We start from the raw sequence: 17,432 nt of genomic DNA, 5'->3' as shown, positions 1-17,432 counted from the left end.
AAACAAATCCTAGAATTGCAAAGGCAGCCTGAGGGTCATTTAGTTCAACCCCCGGTAGTTCATATGCAGTCACATCTTGCCTTTCAAAAACTCGAGAGTGAAGCTGGTAGAAGCTGGCATAGACGTGACTTCTTGGCATCCATTGGTGTTCGTCCAAAAAGAGATGTGGGGGAAGGCTAAATACATAACCTGTTTTCAGGCACATGAAGTGAGCAAGCATGGTCTACTGGTGGCTACTGAGTGTTAGTTTTAAGGGCAAGAGGCTCAGGTTTAAACGGGAGCCATGAAGCTCAGTGGCAGAACTTGAGCCACTTTCTGACCATCCCTCAACCTCATCAACCCGGAGCGGTACTTGCGGTTTAGAATGGGCAGGGGAAGAACCACACCCACAACCCTTGATTTAAAATGCGGTCATCATTTTTTCAACATCCACCGGTTCACCTGGGAGAGCCGGCGCTTTTGCTGTATTTTTGGAGTCTGCTACCAAAGTAGCCAGATACCAGCATGCAGCCAGGTCCCAGCACTTCCTTGCGGACACTGCTGCCGTTTCCCTCCAGGTATGCCGTGTTGCGGAAGGTTGGCGGTGCGTGCCGCCTGAAATTTGGCCTTTTGTCGCGGGGAGTGGTGTGTGTGTGTTTGTGTGTTGTGCTTGCTGCCGAGCCGTGAGCCTCGGTGGTGCCGGAGCCCGGGGCCTGCTGGGACGGGGTTTACACTTGAGCTGTCCTTTTGCCCTTCCCCTGAACTCTCTTCATTTCAGTCATGAGCAAACAGTCAGTGCCTGAACTAACAACCCTGCAGTTCTCCAAAGCACGTCTCGCTTACAGTACCAAACAAAGGGAGGCCCGCGTGGGCCGGCCCAAGCCGAGGAATGCGGCTTCGGGGTTCTGCTCCATAAATTTAGCCAGCACGACAAAAAAAGGGGGGGGGAGATAATCTGAACCTTCGTGATGATCTGAAAAGGGGGTAGGGGGCGGGGAGGAGGTTTGCGTCCCATTGATTGCGGTCTGGCGCGATGCCAGGCCCCGGGCCTGACCGACAGTTGAACCATATCGTTAAGGCGTGTAATACTGCTCGAGTTTTGTACGGCAGCCAATGAGTACATATCCAAAGGGCAAAAGTTTAGAAGGAGTTGAGGCTGTCCTATTTAACCCTCTCACACTGCATGTAATGTATACGGGCTCCTGCTAAGGAACAGCTACGTTGCCTTTTTTAAAAAGGAAAAGGGGGGGAGAGTAAACGTGCAATTGTTTTTACTTCCGAGTCTGGTTCGTAAAGCGAAGCTGACTTCAGGGAACAATGCTGGATTGATGCCTCCCATCCCCTGCCCCAGTTTGGCGCTCTAGAGAAGGGGCCATCCATTGGTTTGGATGTTTGTCATTGTGCATCAGGAACGGGCCTTGGGACGAGCACCCTGCACCCTTGCAGGAAGTTCTGGGGCGTGCATAATTTCCCCTTGTTTCTTGGGTTAGCTGTGTAGGTCTGACAGGAATGAAGTTGGAACTGCAGGCGGGAGCTCGACTCTCTGAATCTGGCCCTTTCTTTCCCAGTAAAGCTTGTGAACTTAATTACGACACGGTGTTCTGATATTGGTGATGAGTCAGATGTGAGAGGGGCTGCAGATTTGAATTTGTTTAAAAACACAGTACTTGCATAGAACAGTGCAGGTTCCCACCCCTCCGAACACACACACTTTTTCCATTTGTCACCAAATTTGACGTTTTTGCAGAGAGGCCTATGTGGGGAATTTACATCGGGGAGGGACGTCTTCTGGAAGTTGAGTTTAGAAAGACAGGGTTGAAAAAGACACATTTTATGGAGGTGTCTGATTTTCCAGATTCATTTTTGAAGGTTATCTCCTTTGCTTTACAGATGTCTGTATGCTCTTAAATTGGGGTTCTCTCTCGCTGTTGTAGCCTTGAACTCAGTCCGGGATGCTCGTTATCATTTTGTGGCTGCTTAATGTACGCACACCCTCTTTTACCAGTTTTTTCACAGCTCCCACCTTTCCCAAGCAGTAGGAAGTTCCAAGGCCAGTTGCTGCAAGCAGTCCCTTTCTTGCGAGAAGATAGCATTTGCAGCTCATGGCAGTGCAAAATATCTGCTTGCTTACTAATATACACAGTGTACTCTGCGGGTGCAGGGGGGAGAAGTATCCCTCCAGCGACAATACTAACCAGCTAATTAGCATCAGTTCCTAAGGCCAGCCAGCCAAATCCTTATCCCTCAGGGGCCAAATTGAACCCCTGTGTGGGGTTGCCCACCTCTCAGTTACCTGGTGTCACAGTGACATCGGGTGACGGGGTGCTTTGAAGTCCCAGCAGTGGTCACAAAGAGCCCTGCACGGTGCTTTGAAGTGCTGGCAGCCAGCTGAGTCTTGGAGCCTCAAAGCACCAAGCAAGGCTCTTTGCAAGGAGCAGAGGGGGATTGTAAGGAGCCTTGCTCAGCACTTGGGGAGACCCTTCAAGGATCGGCTGGCTACAGAGTTCTCCCTGGGGAATTCAGTAGCACAGCCTTCCCTGCCAGTGCACTGTGTGGAACACACTTTAAACGTCTCCATTGTGTATTGGCCACTGGGTCTCCATCCCATAAGATGTCGGGTGTGGGGAAGGTGGGCATGCTTGGGTAAAAAGCGGTGCGGCAGGCCAAGCTGGATCATAATTCGGCCCACAGACCAGAGGCTCCCACCCTTGCCTTAGGGCAAAGAACACATTGGGTCCATTTAGCTCGTTTTATTTTATTTTATTGTTAACTTTGCTGCATTAAATGCGCATTCTGTAGCTGACCTCCTTTGTGATGTTTTATTTTGAATTCTTTAAGATAATATTTTAGTTTCCTGGTAATTATGTTGCTTTGAATGTATACTTTGCATTTGACTTTCTTCGCTAATCGTTTTGGGTCATTTTTATTTGATGTTTTAATGTGTTGCAAACAGCTTTGAGATTCTTCAAAATGTAAAGTGGTATAGAAATGTTGTTGTTCTTCTTCTTGTTGTTGTTGTTACAGACTAGTAGAGACCCTCCAGCATTTTAGGTGGAATCATTTCCCCAAATCCTCTTATCTGGAGATTTCAGAGATTGAACCTGGAGCCTTCTGTATATATAGTATGTGTTTCACCTCTGAGCTAGTTCTTCCTTGCAAATGACTTGTAAGACAGTAAGAGTAAGAGCTGACAGTAAGAGCTGTTCGACAGTGGAATTTGCTGCCAAGGAGTGTGGTGGAGTCTCCTTCTTTGGAGGTCTTTAAGCAGAGGCTTGACAACCATATGTCAGGAGTGTTCTGATGGTGTTTCCTGCTTGGCAGGGGGTTGGACTCGATGGCCCTTGTGGTCTCTTCCAACTCTATGATTCTATGACTTGCTGGTCTCCTGTTGCCGCAAGCTTAGCCGATGCAAAGCCCAAAATTTCCAACTCTGTCACACATTTCTAGCCACCAAAACCTTTTCTCCATCTCCAGGCCAGTGTGTATAGTTGCGTTTTAAAGAAAGCCATGTGAAAATCTAATTTTGGCTAAATAAAAGCTTTCGTTTGATATTACTGCAGCACACAACAAGCGTGATAGTTCCTTCTAACAATTAGGTAGAAAAACATTCGTTACCTGTGCCAGCTACTTTCCAGAATTGTCTGAATCAATGGGGAGTTGTAGCTTTGTTTTTCTATCCAGGTAGATCCACAAAGTGCTTTGAGATTGACATACCCATCATAAATAACAACCACTAAAACCCGGGACTAGGGAACCTGTGGCCTTCCTGGGTGTTGCTAGACTCAAATTCTCATTCCAGTTCTTAGGGATGATGGCAGTTGTAGTCCAGTAACCCCTGGAGGGCACCAGATTGTCTAACCTAAAGGCATTGTTGTGTTTCTCCCCTCTTGCTCGGGGGCAGGTTCCTGTTTTCTTCTAAAATAGTGTTTTCTCTTGTTAGCTACAAACAGGACTTACAGGCTTCCTACCAGAAAAACGGGTTTTCTTTGTGCAAATCATAAATGCAGGTATTTTCCCAGCCAGCCACCCTTTGCCCCCCATCCTAGGCAGGGTTAAAAGCGTTTGCCTGTTTCTGCGTGTAGCACCTTCCTTTGGAGCCACATAACACACCACCATACTGGAAAAGCAACTGCGATCAAGGTTATTAAAGAGCTTTGCTTTCTTCCTTGCATATAGCCATCTGTACTTTTCCAGCAGCTTCTGTAGAGCTGTATTCTGGTGGTCCATTACTAGGCTTCAGAGAAAAGCCACAATCCAAAAGGAAGGCCATCTTAGTTGTTCACAGATTCTGTTATGTATTCATTTTATACCCTGCCCATTAGCCAAAAGGTCTCTTGGAGCCGCTTACAAAAGCCAGTCCCTGCCTCACAGGCTCACAGTTTTAAAAAGACATGACACACGAGGTAAAAGGAGTGGGAGGGAGAAGGGGAAAGCAACCTAAGACATAAACCTCTTTCCAGACATAAACAGTTCTTTAAAATTACAGCCAGTATCTGTGATGGTTCCAGCTGCCATGCCCTTCCGTCCTTACTTCCTTCCTTCCTTCCTTCTTGGACAAGCACATACCCACCAGTTCCTGTTGAAGCAGAGAAAGCATAGGACCGTATCTTAAGACTGGGTGAGCGTGACAATGGGATTAAGCGTTTCAACATTTATCCACAGAATTCATCCACAAAGTTTTCATTATCCAAGTTTAAAACTCCTATATTATCCCAACATGCTTTGGATCGTGTAGATGGTGAAAATAAAAAAGTTGGACTGCGCTCACTCGCCTTTGGGGGAGTAGGTGGGTGGCAGATCCTTCTTCTAGCAGCAGCCACAGAGGCTGCAAAGAGCAAGTTCTGATGGATACAAGCTGTGCATCTGAGCCATGGGCGACCACTAACAGCAACTCCTCTGAAGATACCCAGGATCAGGCAGGGATATAAGGAATCAGTCGCTCCTTAAATGAACACAGGAACCTCGAACTTTGCCCAATAACGTATCAGCAGCCAGAGTTTTCTCGGTCATTTGGAACCAGTGACTGAAAAGGAATTTGGATGGAGAGGGACGCAGGTGGCACTGTGGGTTAAACCACAGAGCCTAGGACTTGCCAATCAGAAGGTCGGCGATTCGAATCCTCACAACGGGGTGAGCTCCCGTTGCTTGTCCCTGCTACTGCCAACCTAGCAGTTCGAAAGCACGTTGAAGTGCAAGTAGATACCACTCCAGCAGTTTCCTTGTGCTGCTCTGGTTCGCCAGAAGCAGCTTAGTCATGCTGGCCACATGACCCGGAAGCTGTACGCCAGCTCCCTCGGCCAATAAAGCGAGATGAGCACCGCAACCCCAGAGTTGGCCACGACTGGACCTGATGGTCAGGGGTCCTTTACCTTTAAGGACAACCTGATGCGTCAAGCCAGTGGACCTTCTAGTCCAGTATCGGTTCTCACAGTGGCTGACGAGGTGCCCCAGTGGGAAGCCCACAAGCAGGACCAGAACATAGCAGCACTCTCCACCCCCCTTGCGGTTTCCAGCAAACTGGTACTGAGAAGCACACTGCCTCTTGACAGTGGAGATGGAACATAACCATCAGGGGTACTGGCCATGGATAGATAGCCTGATCAATAGCCGCCCGGGTGCCAAATGTGGTCTTGAACAGTGGCGCTCTGTCCCGTGCCGCTCAGCCTCCTGGGGACGCCGTCCTCGGCCTCTCCATGCCTCCATTCAGCGATGCTCTTCCCTGCTGTGATGGGTAGACACGAGGGCATTTCTGCTTTGTGTTGGCTTTTGTGTGCCTATTAAAAGCGAATCAGCAAACGTGTTGAGTGTTGAGAGTTGAGTTTAATGTAACACAGATGTGAGCGCAGAACCGCCATTCATTCTGCTTTTTCGGATCTTCGGCTTTTTGGATTTCATCACTGTGTGGCTTGTTATTTACAGAATGTAACTTAAGACAGTGGAACGAATCGTAGGATTAAAGAAAAAAAAGGAAATCGAATAGTGTGGAATGTTGCTTGCTGCCCAGACCAAACAGACCAGTTTGCCAAAACACTGATGGCTTGCACCAATTAATGTAATTCATGTTAGCACCAGCAGGACATAATTTAGAAGGCAGTTGACCTTCTTACCATCATGATTAGATTTTTATCATCATCATCATCATCATTATTACCAGGTTGAGCATCACAGAATGAAAGAGTAGCAAGGAAGCAGGAATCATGGTATCTTTTGAATGGAGGTGCCTTTGGTCATTGCTTGGGTGGGACTGCTGAGAGTCTTTTGCCCAATACAAATAGATATTCCCAAGCTGGGAGGAAAGGTTTTAGTAAGAGCTGTGTTCCCCTCCACTGAACAACAAGCGACAAATAATTATAATTATAATTGTAGCCCACTCTGTTTAGAGCGTCATGTGGCGTGTGTGAAGCAGGACTGTTGCCACCAGCCAAGTAAACCCATTGAATTAAACGGACACAAGTTAGTCACTGACATTAACTTCAGTGGGGCTACTCTTGAGTATCAGATGCAACCATCTGATTCCCAGGGGGCAGTGTTTCAGCGGCTGCCTGCCCCCCTTGACTCCCGGTACAAATGATGCAAAACAACAAAATCACTTTTTCTTTTTGTTTTTAATTTGGATAATTTACGTAGGCTGCTGAATTCTGTTTCCCCAAGTCGCAGGGTTTTACTGGCTTTGGTGGAGAATGCGTCTGGCCCCTTTCTTAATGCATCTATGCACATATGATGGAAGAGACTCGCAAGAAAGAAAGAAAAGCCAAGAGACAGAGTAGGGGGGAACAGCTACAGAAGAACAGCGGTGGTGGTAATAGAGTTCATAACTCTTACCTTTGAGCTTAGTGCCACATTTTTTATTTAGAAGTGGCACTCTTGAAGAAGACGTGCAAATAGCACTATTGTCCCGTAAATGTAGCCTCTTTTTTTAAGGGGTTGGGGAACGCATGTTTGATGAAAGAAGGCCTGTGTGCTCCTTAGCCAGGACCCATGTTGCTAAAGGGGATGGGGGCTGCCGAGGTATGAGAGGAGGAAACTAGCCTCTGGAGAAAACATCTGCAAGAAGCCAGTCAGTCTTCTGTACTTTGCCAAGAGGCTTAAGCAGGGAAGAAGAAGAAAAACACCTCCAGTTACAGTGCATGATTTGTTCATCTATTTCTAGATCAAACATGCAACAGCAGCAGCAGTTCAGTCTGTAGGGGGGGTGCGGGGAACTGGGGAGCACGAATTGCGCAACGAGCGTGGTTGTAGAGTCACGTATGAGCAGCCCCTGGGATGCTCCATGCTGGCAAAAGGTAGCGCAGAAAAATAAAGCAGCTCTAGGCACCCACAAACAAACTTCTGCATGAAATCCAGGGAGGCGCGTAAGTGTTAAGTCCAAGGTGGGTGACTTGGTGTGAAGACACCCTAGTGGCTACCTGGATCTGCCTGCCCCACAGCAGTCAGATTGTTGGGCTCTGTTAAGGGCGAAAAGAAAGCAGAATACACTGAGCACAGCCCCTACCGGAGAGGGGGGGCAACACCCAAAATGGCATCTACGAGCAAGGAACCCTCTTTCTCCATTCCGGACATCAAGGCAGTGTCTCTAAACAAGAGCAGAGAATAATAATGTGATACAGTCTCTGATCTTTATGATAAAATCTGGAATACTTTGCACAAGACACTTGGGTTAGGATTGTGGAGAGAAGGTGGAAGAATGTGTGGTCAGAGCCAGAGATTCTCGGTATGTGAAGTGGGGCTCTTTAAAGAAGATAAAGTTGGTCAGAGGAATGTTGCTTTGCCCCCAATGCCATCCTCCAGGACAAGCTCAGACTTCATTTGAGACGTCAAATCCTGGACACTTCAAGAAAGGGGCTGTAGTTCGGTGGTGGAGCATTTATGCATGCAGAAATTATTAAATTCAATCCCTTGCACCTCCAGATAGGCCCTATAAAGTCCCAGGGTTTCCCAAACTTGGGTCCCCAGTTGTTTTGGGACTACAGCTCCCATCATCCCTAGCTAGCAGGATCAGTGGTCAGGGATGATGGGAACTGTAGTCCAAAAACAGCTAGAGACCCAAGTTTGGGAAACCCTAATGTAGACAATATGGAGTTGGATGAACCCAAGGTATAAGGTAGCATTCTGTGCCCTCTGGTCCTTAAAACAAGCAGGATGTATCATGGTTTCCACACTTTCCTTGGGCTTTTATTACCTTCTGCTGAGGTTCTCCCTATGCCTTCTTTATGAGAGCTGCACAACTTAATGAAGGAAAGGGTTTTCTTAGGAGTGATGCCCCAACTAATGGAATGCCCTCCATAAAGAGACGCTTCCAGCATCTTCACTATAATCTTTGATGCAAAGTCAGAAAACTCACACTCTTTCTCACCTATTTCATTTCAACTCACTTCAGGGATGTTATCTGTTTCATTGTTGTACTTGAACTGTGATAAAGTTGGCAGTACACCAGTCTGAAATCCTTAATAGGATAAAGGGTGGTATGCAAACATCTAAAACAAATAATAAATGTTTTGACTTACCCGAAATGTGCTGTTGATTCAAGACAGCATGGTCCTGCTGCATGCTCTGTGCAGGGTTGAGAGCTGGAGCTTCTGCCTGCCTGATTTGCTTTCCTGTGTTCCTCACGGAGGCCTTGGTCAAATTCCTGCCTTGGCTGCCCATCTGCAAAATGGGAATATGAATGACCTTCTTTACAGGACTCTGTTTACGGTCCGGAGCACCTACAGAGATTGCTGCCTCAGTTTGCAAGTTAATTACATAGGGTTGGCTCCAATGTAGATTAGTTTAACTTAACAGATGTGGCTGTCTTAGGTTCATTGATTTAAATGGGTCTACTCTGGGTATGGAGGCAAACCACACACAGAACACTATTGTATATGTGCATCCATGATCTCCACTTGGAAGGGACTGGTCAGCTGGGAGGGTAGACCAGGTGCTATTGCAAGGAGCCTAGCAGATATTCATTTGAGCTTTGATGACCTTTTTACTGGCTTTAACATGTCTGTATTGTATTGTTGTGGGTATCAGTCTGTCTCGGGAGACAATGGAGGAGTGCGCCTTTGAGGGTGAGGTCAAACTCTTGGAAGGTTACAGCGTCCGCTGTGGCTGGAGAGACCAATACTGGAGAGACATTATTTTGTTGCAGCTGGTTGTGTTGCTGCAGATGCATCATGGCATTTCTTCTCTCTGCGCTCCTCCCGGCGGTCATTCCTTCACCAGTCACTGCTATGGATGCACTGTGGTTGTCTGCAAAGGATCGCCACGCGGCCGGGTGGATCTCGCCAACCATCACGTCACGTTTGCAGGTGCCCTTGTAACACAGAGTTGGTCTGCCAACAGGCCTGGTGCCTGAAGTCAGTTCGCTGGATCCTGCCATCTTCCATTCTGTGGTCATGACCAAGCCATCGTAGACATCACTGAGACAGGAGTGTCAACCTGCTGGGAATGTGGGCTTGGGAAAGCGCATCTTTGTTTGAGACTCTGCCCTGCAGTGTGATGCCCAAAATACAGTGTGTTTTATTTTGTAAGCTGCATTGATACTTCTTTCTAAAGCAGTGATGGCCAGACTTGGCCCTCCAGCTGTTTTGGGACTACATCCCATCATCCCTAGCTAACAGGACCAGTGGTCAGAGATGATGGGAATTGTAGTCCCAAACAGCTGGAGGGCCGAGTTTGGCCATCACTGGTGTAAAGTGACTAATAAGTCACCTGTAAATTGTTGTTCTAATCACCGCCAGGGGGAGGTGGGAAATTCTGCTTGTTTATGTACTACAGTGGTCCCTTGGCTTAAGAACTTAATTCATTCCAGAGGTCCATTCTTAACCTGAAACTGTTCTTAACCTTTACCTAATGGGGCCACCCACTGCTGCCGCGCCGCCGGAGCACGATTTCTGTTCTCATCCTGAAGCAAAGTTCTTAACCTGAGGTACTATTTCTGGGTTAGTGGAGTCTGTAACCTGAACCGTCTGTAACCTGAGGTACCACTGTATATAATTCCCCTTGGGATAGCGTTCCTAAGGGAATTCTTCAGAGAGTTTCCTTACTGAATAGTAGGTAGAAATTGGGTTGTTTGCTGATGGATGGGAACAAACACGCTACGTGCAATGTTTCTACGTTGGCCTTGGCAGCCCAGTGGATTAGACAAATTTTCAGTATGCTGGGGGTCACTTAGGCTGAAACGTATCTCAGTGCCATTCCGTATTATGGCATTTTCGTGGTGACTAATGGGTTGTTGTTTTTTCAGCAAATTGAATTTGACTGACTTGCAAATGAAAATATGATTGAAATAATAAGAATAAGAATAACATTGCGTGTCTTGTTTATGATTGACAGGACGCAAGCGGAAAGAGTGAGGAAGCCGCGGTGCTGCAGGGGCCCACAAGGACTCCTTCCTCGATACTTGGAGAGTCAGGCAGAAGGGCAAGAGGTGCTGTGCAAGCTGACGGAGAACATTCAGGATGAGTTGTAAGCACCAAAGCAGTTTGTCCCTTTACTCCCCACCTTCTCTTTAAATGCCTTCTCGTGTTTTGCAGACCAAGAGGCAGCTCGCTGCAACGCAGTTTTCATTTGCTCTCGTGCGATTCCCACCGGCGTTAGGAAATTCCCATGTGGGTTGCATCACCCCCTTGTTGCAACAGCTTTGCCTGCTAGCACATTATTGTTGCCCCTCGTTTCCTGAGATGAAAACAGATTTTTAAAAACCAAAACAGGATTCTGTTCTTGTACTCCTTGCCCCACCGCTGCACATGCCTTATCCAGTTCATTATAAAATCTGGCTGTAGACAAACGAAGAGGTGGGGTATAAATGTAAGCCTCTTTTCATTGCAGCGTCCGCTTAAAGGTTTCAAGCTGAAAGGCAGTAAACAGGAAGGAAGGGCCTGTAAGAGACTGAGCATCGCTTTGCAACTGAGCATGTAAAATGGGAGCATCTGTCCTCTCCTTTTTAATGCATCTCAATTTGTGCCCTTAAATTGTGGTCTTCTGTGGGATAAAAGCATAGAGAAGAAACTACACACACACAAAAAAAAAAAAAAAACCTGAGTGAGCCACAAATCCCTGGAAGTGTGATTGCACATGGTTCCATTAAGTTACGCACAAAATTGGAAAAGCCTTTCCCGTTAGCCAAGTTCCTCCTCATTCTGTGGTCACGTTGCAAGGCTGTAGTGGACAGAAGGTATCAAAACACACTCTTTTTTGTCACTACCTGTCAGGGAACTGCCATCGGCTCAGGGGCGAGAGGGGAAAAGGCGGATGGATTACAGAGAGCCCCCAAAGATTGTGGGAAGCAGCACTTCCTTAGCGGAGGAAGGAAGCCACGCCTCTAGTAGGGAGGAGATGCAGGACTCAGAGGGTGCAAGGCGGTGCCAGGACACCTTGCCTGAGCAAAGCGGGGAGGAGGGAGGTCCCCCGTTACCCAAGCCTTCCTTGCGCAGTAGGCTTTCGCGCAGAGAGGGGAGGCACAGACTGGGGGTCAAGAAACTACTCTGCTGGGGAAGATTTAAGGACCGCCCACTCTCAGATTCTGCCAGTGAATGAGCAAGACATGGAATAGAGGCGCTCCGCATGTCGAAGGTTTTTTAGCACCGATAAGAAAGCTTTAGAACAGACTAGTGGGGCATATTGCCTGATTGCTCTCGAGCAGCCACCCGATACCTCTAACACTACTGGTAGAGAATAAGTTCGTAGGAGGCAGAATGCTGCTCAGATTATTCTTATATCTGTTCATTTTTTTCAAGGATCTCACAACCCTGAGAGGTTGGACTCCCAACTCCCATCAGCTGCAGCCAGCATGGCCTGTGCTCAAAGCTGAACTCCAGAAACATCTGGAAGGCATCATGTCACCTACACTTAACTGTAGCAGAAATTGAACCAAACGGACCATTGGTCTAAGGCAGCTTTCTATGTTCCTGTGACTGGGGATCACCAAGCAAGTTCCATGGCTGAATCAGTCCAACTAGCTCATAGTTGCCTGCACTGTCTGACAATGACTGTCCAGAGTTTCAGGCATGAATCTCTTCCACAGCTACCTAGAGATAGGTGCCAGAGGTTGGGCCTGGCATCTTTTTGCATGCCAACTAGATGCTCTGCCACTGAGCTGTGGGCTTTCCCAAGCTTTGTTGTTGTTATCAGCCATAATTTTCATTTTGTCCCCCCACCAGACAAGATAATTGGACTGTCAGCCAGAGCCTTCTGAGCCATACAGATGGCTCATTTGCCAGAGCATTTCCCTCTGGTATCTCAGTAACAAAGCCAGCAACCATTTGTGGGAAGCCCAGTGCAAACTCTGGTGTGTGCATTCCTCTCCCCCGCCCCCAACAGCCATCCACTCCTCACTTATGATATATATACATACATATATTGCATATATTGTATATTGCGCATATATATATGTATATAGACCCAAACGATTGCATATTTTCTCCAGAGTTAAATCCATAAAATGGAGGGCTCTAATGCCTTGCTTTACTGTTCTTGCTAAATGTTTCCATTCCCCCCGCCCCCCAGCTAGGCCCACTGTTTCACTTCTGGAAAAGGTTGTGTAATTAAATTAGTTCCTTATGTAAAAAAAAGGGGGGGGGAGGGGGGGAGGTTTGGAGGGGTGCTGCAAGAGTGTAGAGCCATAAGTTCTCCAGAGACATTATCGGCTTCCACTTTGTTCTGTAGATCTGTTGTTTTAGTTTTGGTTTTAATTTTATTTTAGAAGGTTGTCGCTTGCATTGCTATGTTGTCGCTGCTGCCGCTGCAGTTGTTGCTGTTTTTTTCTTTTTAATTGCCAGAATGTAGGGCTTTGGGGAGGGTGGGGTTTTGGAGCAGCACAACAGCCTTCAGGGGTCACCAGAAGGTTTGTCAGTTGATCCTGGAGAGGGGAAAGGCATGTGTCAGCAAGCGAAAATGAACAATGATGTGTGACTCAGGCTTAGAACAAAACAGAGCTCTTGCTACGGATATTCCAGCCAACAACATTGCCGCGGCTCCTCTTGTGCTTACAGGACTCCCTGCCCACGTTGCACCCAATTGCCCATTTTAGCGCAGCTGACAAAAGATTTCCTTGTAACAGGGGAGTTTGCGGTGTTTGGGTGTTTGCTTGTTTTTATGGAGACCAAGGGGTGGCCGTGTTCTTTGTTTTGTTTTCTGCACTTGGCTAGTTACAGCTAATGCCAGAGGAAAGTGCTTTTTAAACACCCCCCGACTTCGAACGCTACCATATGCCAGGCATATTGTCCCAGGCCACCTGCTGGTCTCTAAAAGAGCCTTGAGTGAGCCACCCCACAGTCTGATTTTGAAGCTTCCTTATTATAAGGCTTCCCTGTAGACAAGGTACATGGCTCTCCCTCTTCTATACCTCTCTATATAACTGCAGGCAGAGTGGCGGAAGTCAGGCCTGAAGTTGTTTGCAGCCCCAGCTGTGAATGGATGTTCGGCTGTTTTTGTTTCAGAATGATAAGCAACCACAGGAAGTTTTCTCTCTTGCATGCCTGAAACACCTAGTCTCCAGAAGGAGTAGCAATATCAGAGCTGAAGCGCAAACAGCTTGCCCTAGGAGCACATCCTATATCTTACCAGTCCAGGCATGGCCACAAAACGGGGAATTCCCCTGCTGAGTTCAGGTGACTTTATGTAGCTGGATCCTGTAGCTCAGGAACAGCACCTCCAGGGAAGGCAGTTTTCTAAAGCCACAATCACGCTCTTCCCAAGTTCCTGGGAGTCTCGCTGAATCTGTGGTTATGCCACCTCTGCAGAGAGTGCGTTGTTTAGAATGTGGGGATAGGTGATAATATTTTTACCTTCAGGTTCCTCCACACAACAATTTTTTTCCTTCTCCAATAAGGGCAAAGGCGGAAAAAAAGTCCGCCCCGAAATGTGTCGCCACAAGTGAGACTGTGCCCTCAGATCTAATGCATAGTTTACTTGGAAGTAAATCCCATTGTTTTCAGAAATACTCACCCACATGTTAGCCATGCATAGGATTGCAGCCAGGCTTCTGATCATGGCGTTCATCTGTGCAGACTTTCTTGGAAAGGAGCCCTTTCAAACTCGGGAAACTTGCTTCCAAGTATGTAAGGAAAGAGAGCCTGGAAATAAAATGCATTCAGAAAGTGGTCGTTTTCCGCCTCAAAGGGAAATCATAAAAAATGAACATCTTTCTGGGTTCCACGTGACTCTGCCTCAGTGTATATACGAGGAGATAAAACATCCTAGCGCTCCTGGTCAAAATAAACTTCAGATACAGAAGACCATAGGAAAGGCAGCCCCCCACCCAACCTTAACAATGTAAGAACCTAAAAGTGCAACAGGGGGACATAATTCATTGGTAGAAGCAGCTGACTCAGTGTTTGACTCAGGAAGTACGTTGCATTATTGTCAATAATTATAAATGATTTCCCAAGTGCCAGACACAAGCTGCATACAAGTTGGGACTGGACCCAAGGACAGTTTATTCTAGTTCAGGCAGATAATGATTCTCAAGCCACATCTTGCCTCTCTGCCTCGTCTTCTGTGATGGTTTTGCGTGAGATTAAAATCCATCTCAGTAGCCAGTGTGCTGTGCGGAATTCTTCTAGCAGCAAACTCATTTGATAGCAGATGTTTGAAACATGAACATCCAGCAAGTGAGGCACTGACTTGGGTTCCTGATTTGATTTGATCTTTCTTTCTTTCTTTCTTTCTTTCTTTCTTTCTTTCTTTCTTTTGCAGCTTCATTGCAGCAGAGAACATAGACAGTTATTGCGTTATCATTTCCTCCAAAACGGTTTATTTCCTGAAGAGTGGCGACACGGTGGACCGAGAAGCCGTCTTCCTGGAGGTCAAGTATGACGATCTCTACCATTGCCTTATCTCAAAGGACCACGGGAAAGTCTATGTGCAGCTGACAAAGAAAGCTGTCAATTCAAGCAGTGGGGTGTCGATACCTGGCCCATCTCATCAGAAGCCCATGGTAAGGATATTGGTTCATTTACTTGCTGCTTGCATCTGTGCTGTTTATAGACAGACAGACGCGCCCTGAAAATCACCCAAGCCCTCTGTGAGCAGTCCATAAAAACCAGTGAATGCACAAATAACAATGCAGTCAATAAGTTGCCTTGGTACAAACATCATGAAGACTCAGAACCAGCATAAAACATGACCCAAACAACAGAACAACAGGCTAGAATAAAATAAATATTAAAAAACCAACCCAAAGAAACAGCAAAAAGAGAGAGCAATCTGTGTCCAGATTTAAAGGTGCCAAATAGACGGCTGAAATTCAAAGGCTGGGGTGAGGAATTGAAATTTTCACCTGGCACTGAAAGAACCATAACTTGGGCACCAGACAAGCCTCTTGGAGGGGAATAATTAATCTCAGGATTCTAGTTAAAAACTTCAAGTTGATCTCACCAGCCTGGTCTGCCTACCACTGTTCCAGTTAGAGGGGTTCACCCCAATGCCATCTGCTGTCTCCAGCCACCATTAAGCACAAATGAAGACATGGGTGGTGTACAACCAGCAGTATTTTAAGATTTCTTCTTCACGGTAGAATCCTAAGCTTAGTCACCACTGGCTGTGTATTTTTGTCATTTTTACCCAGCAAAGGGAGGGGAGGGGCAGGCTGCTTCCAAATAGCTCTGTTGACGTGAGAAGTGCGATTTGTTTTGTGCAGGTCCACGTGACATCCGAGGCCCACGCGGTGAAGCTGTCTCAAGAAATCAACTATGCAAAGAGCCTTTTCTATGAACAGCAGCTTATGTTGAGATCCAGCGAGCACCCAGATCAACTCGAGCTGGACTCCTGATCCTGACGGAACCTCGTGGAGAAGTCGCCTCTGCGCTGGTGAAAAAGAGCAGGACCAGCGTTCAGGTGTTAGAAAGTGTGTTCTGAGAGCCTAGGAAGCCAAGGCCCTGGAAACAAGAGAGAGTCTCGCCATGGGGGAACTACGAGATCAAAGACGTATTTGACATACATTTAGTTTTAGGGGAAGCCCTGTATTTTCTTACTCTCTCTGTGTGTATATATACCTCTACAGATATATATATATATATAAATATATATATATGTATGTATGTACAACTGTGTTTGGTGTAAATAAGAAAGTGCACAGGGTGTTGTGAGGGTGTATAATGGTCTATCTCATGTAAAGAAATTAAAGGAAATGTTATATTGAGTTTTCTATTGCACTGATTCTGAGCATTTTGAAACAATGCTTTTCCTGTGGAGGTGGTGATGAGGACACCAGGAACACTTTGAGGCTCATTTTTTTGTTTTGTTACAGGTGCTGTGAGTGATCTGCACTAATCTGGGTTATGGCAGAGTCAGGATGGGGCCTGGCGACGAGGGTGGGGCATGTTCCTTTCCACCATTTAGTGCTTTTGTGTGCTGCTGGCTCCAGAATTATTTGGGTTCATTGTTTGGAAGGGCAAAGGGTAGGGGGCTCCAGCAAAATAATGATACCTAGGGTGTTTGCTCTATAAAATAATTCTGGTGAGGTTGTGTGTGTGTACTGCAGTGATCCCTGCAGGGAGCCAGAATCTCCAGTTTAAGGGAAACAGGAGAGTTGGGTTTTTTTAATCATCTGTGTAACTTTTCTTGCATTTTGTGATGTTCACTTTATAAGGCAGTGTTGATGTTTAAACAATAATGCCTCCTTTTATAGTGGGACATTTGCAGAGGAAAGTGATGTTATTGCACACACACGTACGCACACATACAAAAGTTCCCCTCTGTTGGCCTTAAAGCAGAAAATGGACTCTGACCAGGAAATAACACCAGGTATATAAGACGACTGAAAAGTATCAACTGCCTTTTGGGAGGGGGGGAAAGGAATGGAAGTTTATAAATTTTAATACTGCAGTCCTGTAGTCTTAAATCTGAGGATTAATAAATGCTACTGCTGCTCTCTCCTCTTGTCTCCACATTCTTTGGATGGTGACCATGAATTCCAGGTTGGCTCCCTGCCTCGCAGCTCTGGGAAGGGCTGTCGCTCAGTGAAAAGAGCAAACACTTTCCATGCAGACAATCCAAGGTTCAATTCCGGGCCTCTGTGTGTAGATCTGGGAAGAAACTATAGACCAGGGGTCATCACTCTACTTGGGGCTGCCCTTGAGACTGACCCAGAAAATGCCAGTGGGTGCAGAATGCTGCGGTGAGACTCCTTACAGGGTCCTTGCCGTGGGATCACATTCACCCAGGTCTATACCAGCTGCACTGGCTCCCGGTGGAGTACAGGATCAGGTTTAAGATGCTGGTTTTAACCTTTAAAGCCCTGTATGGCCTAGGACCCTCGTACCTACAGGACCGCCTCTCCTGGTATGTCCCACGGAGAACCTTACGGTCTTCAAATAAAAACATCTTGGAGATCCCAGGCCACAGGGAGGTTAAGTTGGCCTCAACCAGAGCCAGGGCTTTTTCGGCCGTGGCCCCGATCTGGTGGAATGCTTTGTCACAAGAGACTAGGGTCCTGCGGGACTTGACATCTTTTCACAGGGCCTGCAAGA

The 17,432-nt window shown here is 46.8% G+C and overlaps 1 protein-coding gene across 11 annotated transcripts in view; it reads left to right on the top strand.

Annotated features, from left to right (window-relative positions):
• The window catches only part of VPS13D (vacuolar protein sorting 13 homolog D), a 118,534-nt gene extending 101,696 nt beyond the window's left edge, over positions 1 to 16,838 (top strand). For all 11 annotated transcript variants that reach the window (XM_081015942.1, XM_081015948.1, XM_081015943.1 and 8 more), the window contains 3 exons: positions 10,297 to 10,428; positions 14,659 to 14,899; positions 15,602 to 16,838. In XM_081015942.1, the coding sequence (XP_080872068.1) occupies positions 10,297 to 10,428; positions 14,659 to 14,899; positions 15,602 to 15,733 (505 nt within the window). In that variant the 3' untranslated portion in view covers positions 15,734 to 16,838. The remainder of the gene's footprint in view (positions 1 to 10,296; positions 10,429 to 14,658; positions 14,900 to 15,601) is intronic.
• The last annotated feature ends 594 nt before the right edge of the window (positions 16,839 to 17,432 follow it).

Source organism: Podarcis pityusensis (assembly GCF_964106645.2).
Source record: "Podarcis pityusensis genome assembly, chromosome: 8".
NCBI classification, from domain to species: domain Eukaryota; kingdom Metazoa; phylum Chordata; class Lepidosauria; order Squamata; family Lacertidae; genus Podarcis; species Podarcis pityusensis.
This window is presented reverse-complemented; position numbering and strand designations above follow the sequence as displayed.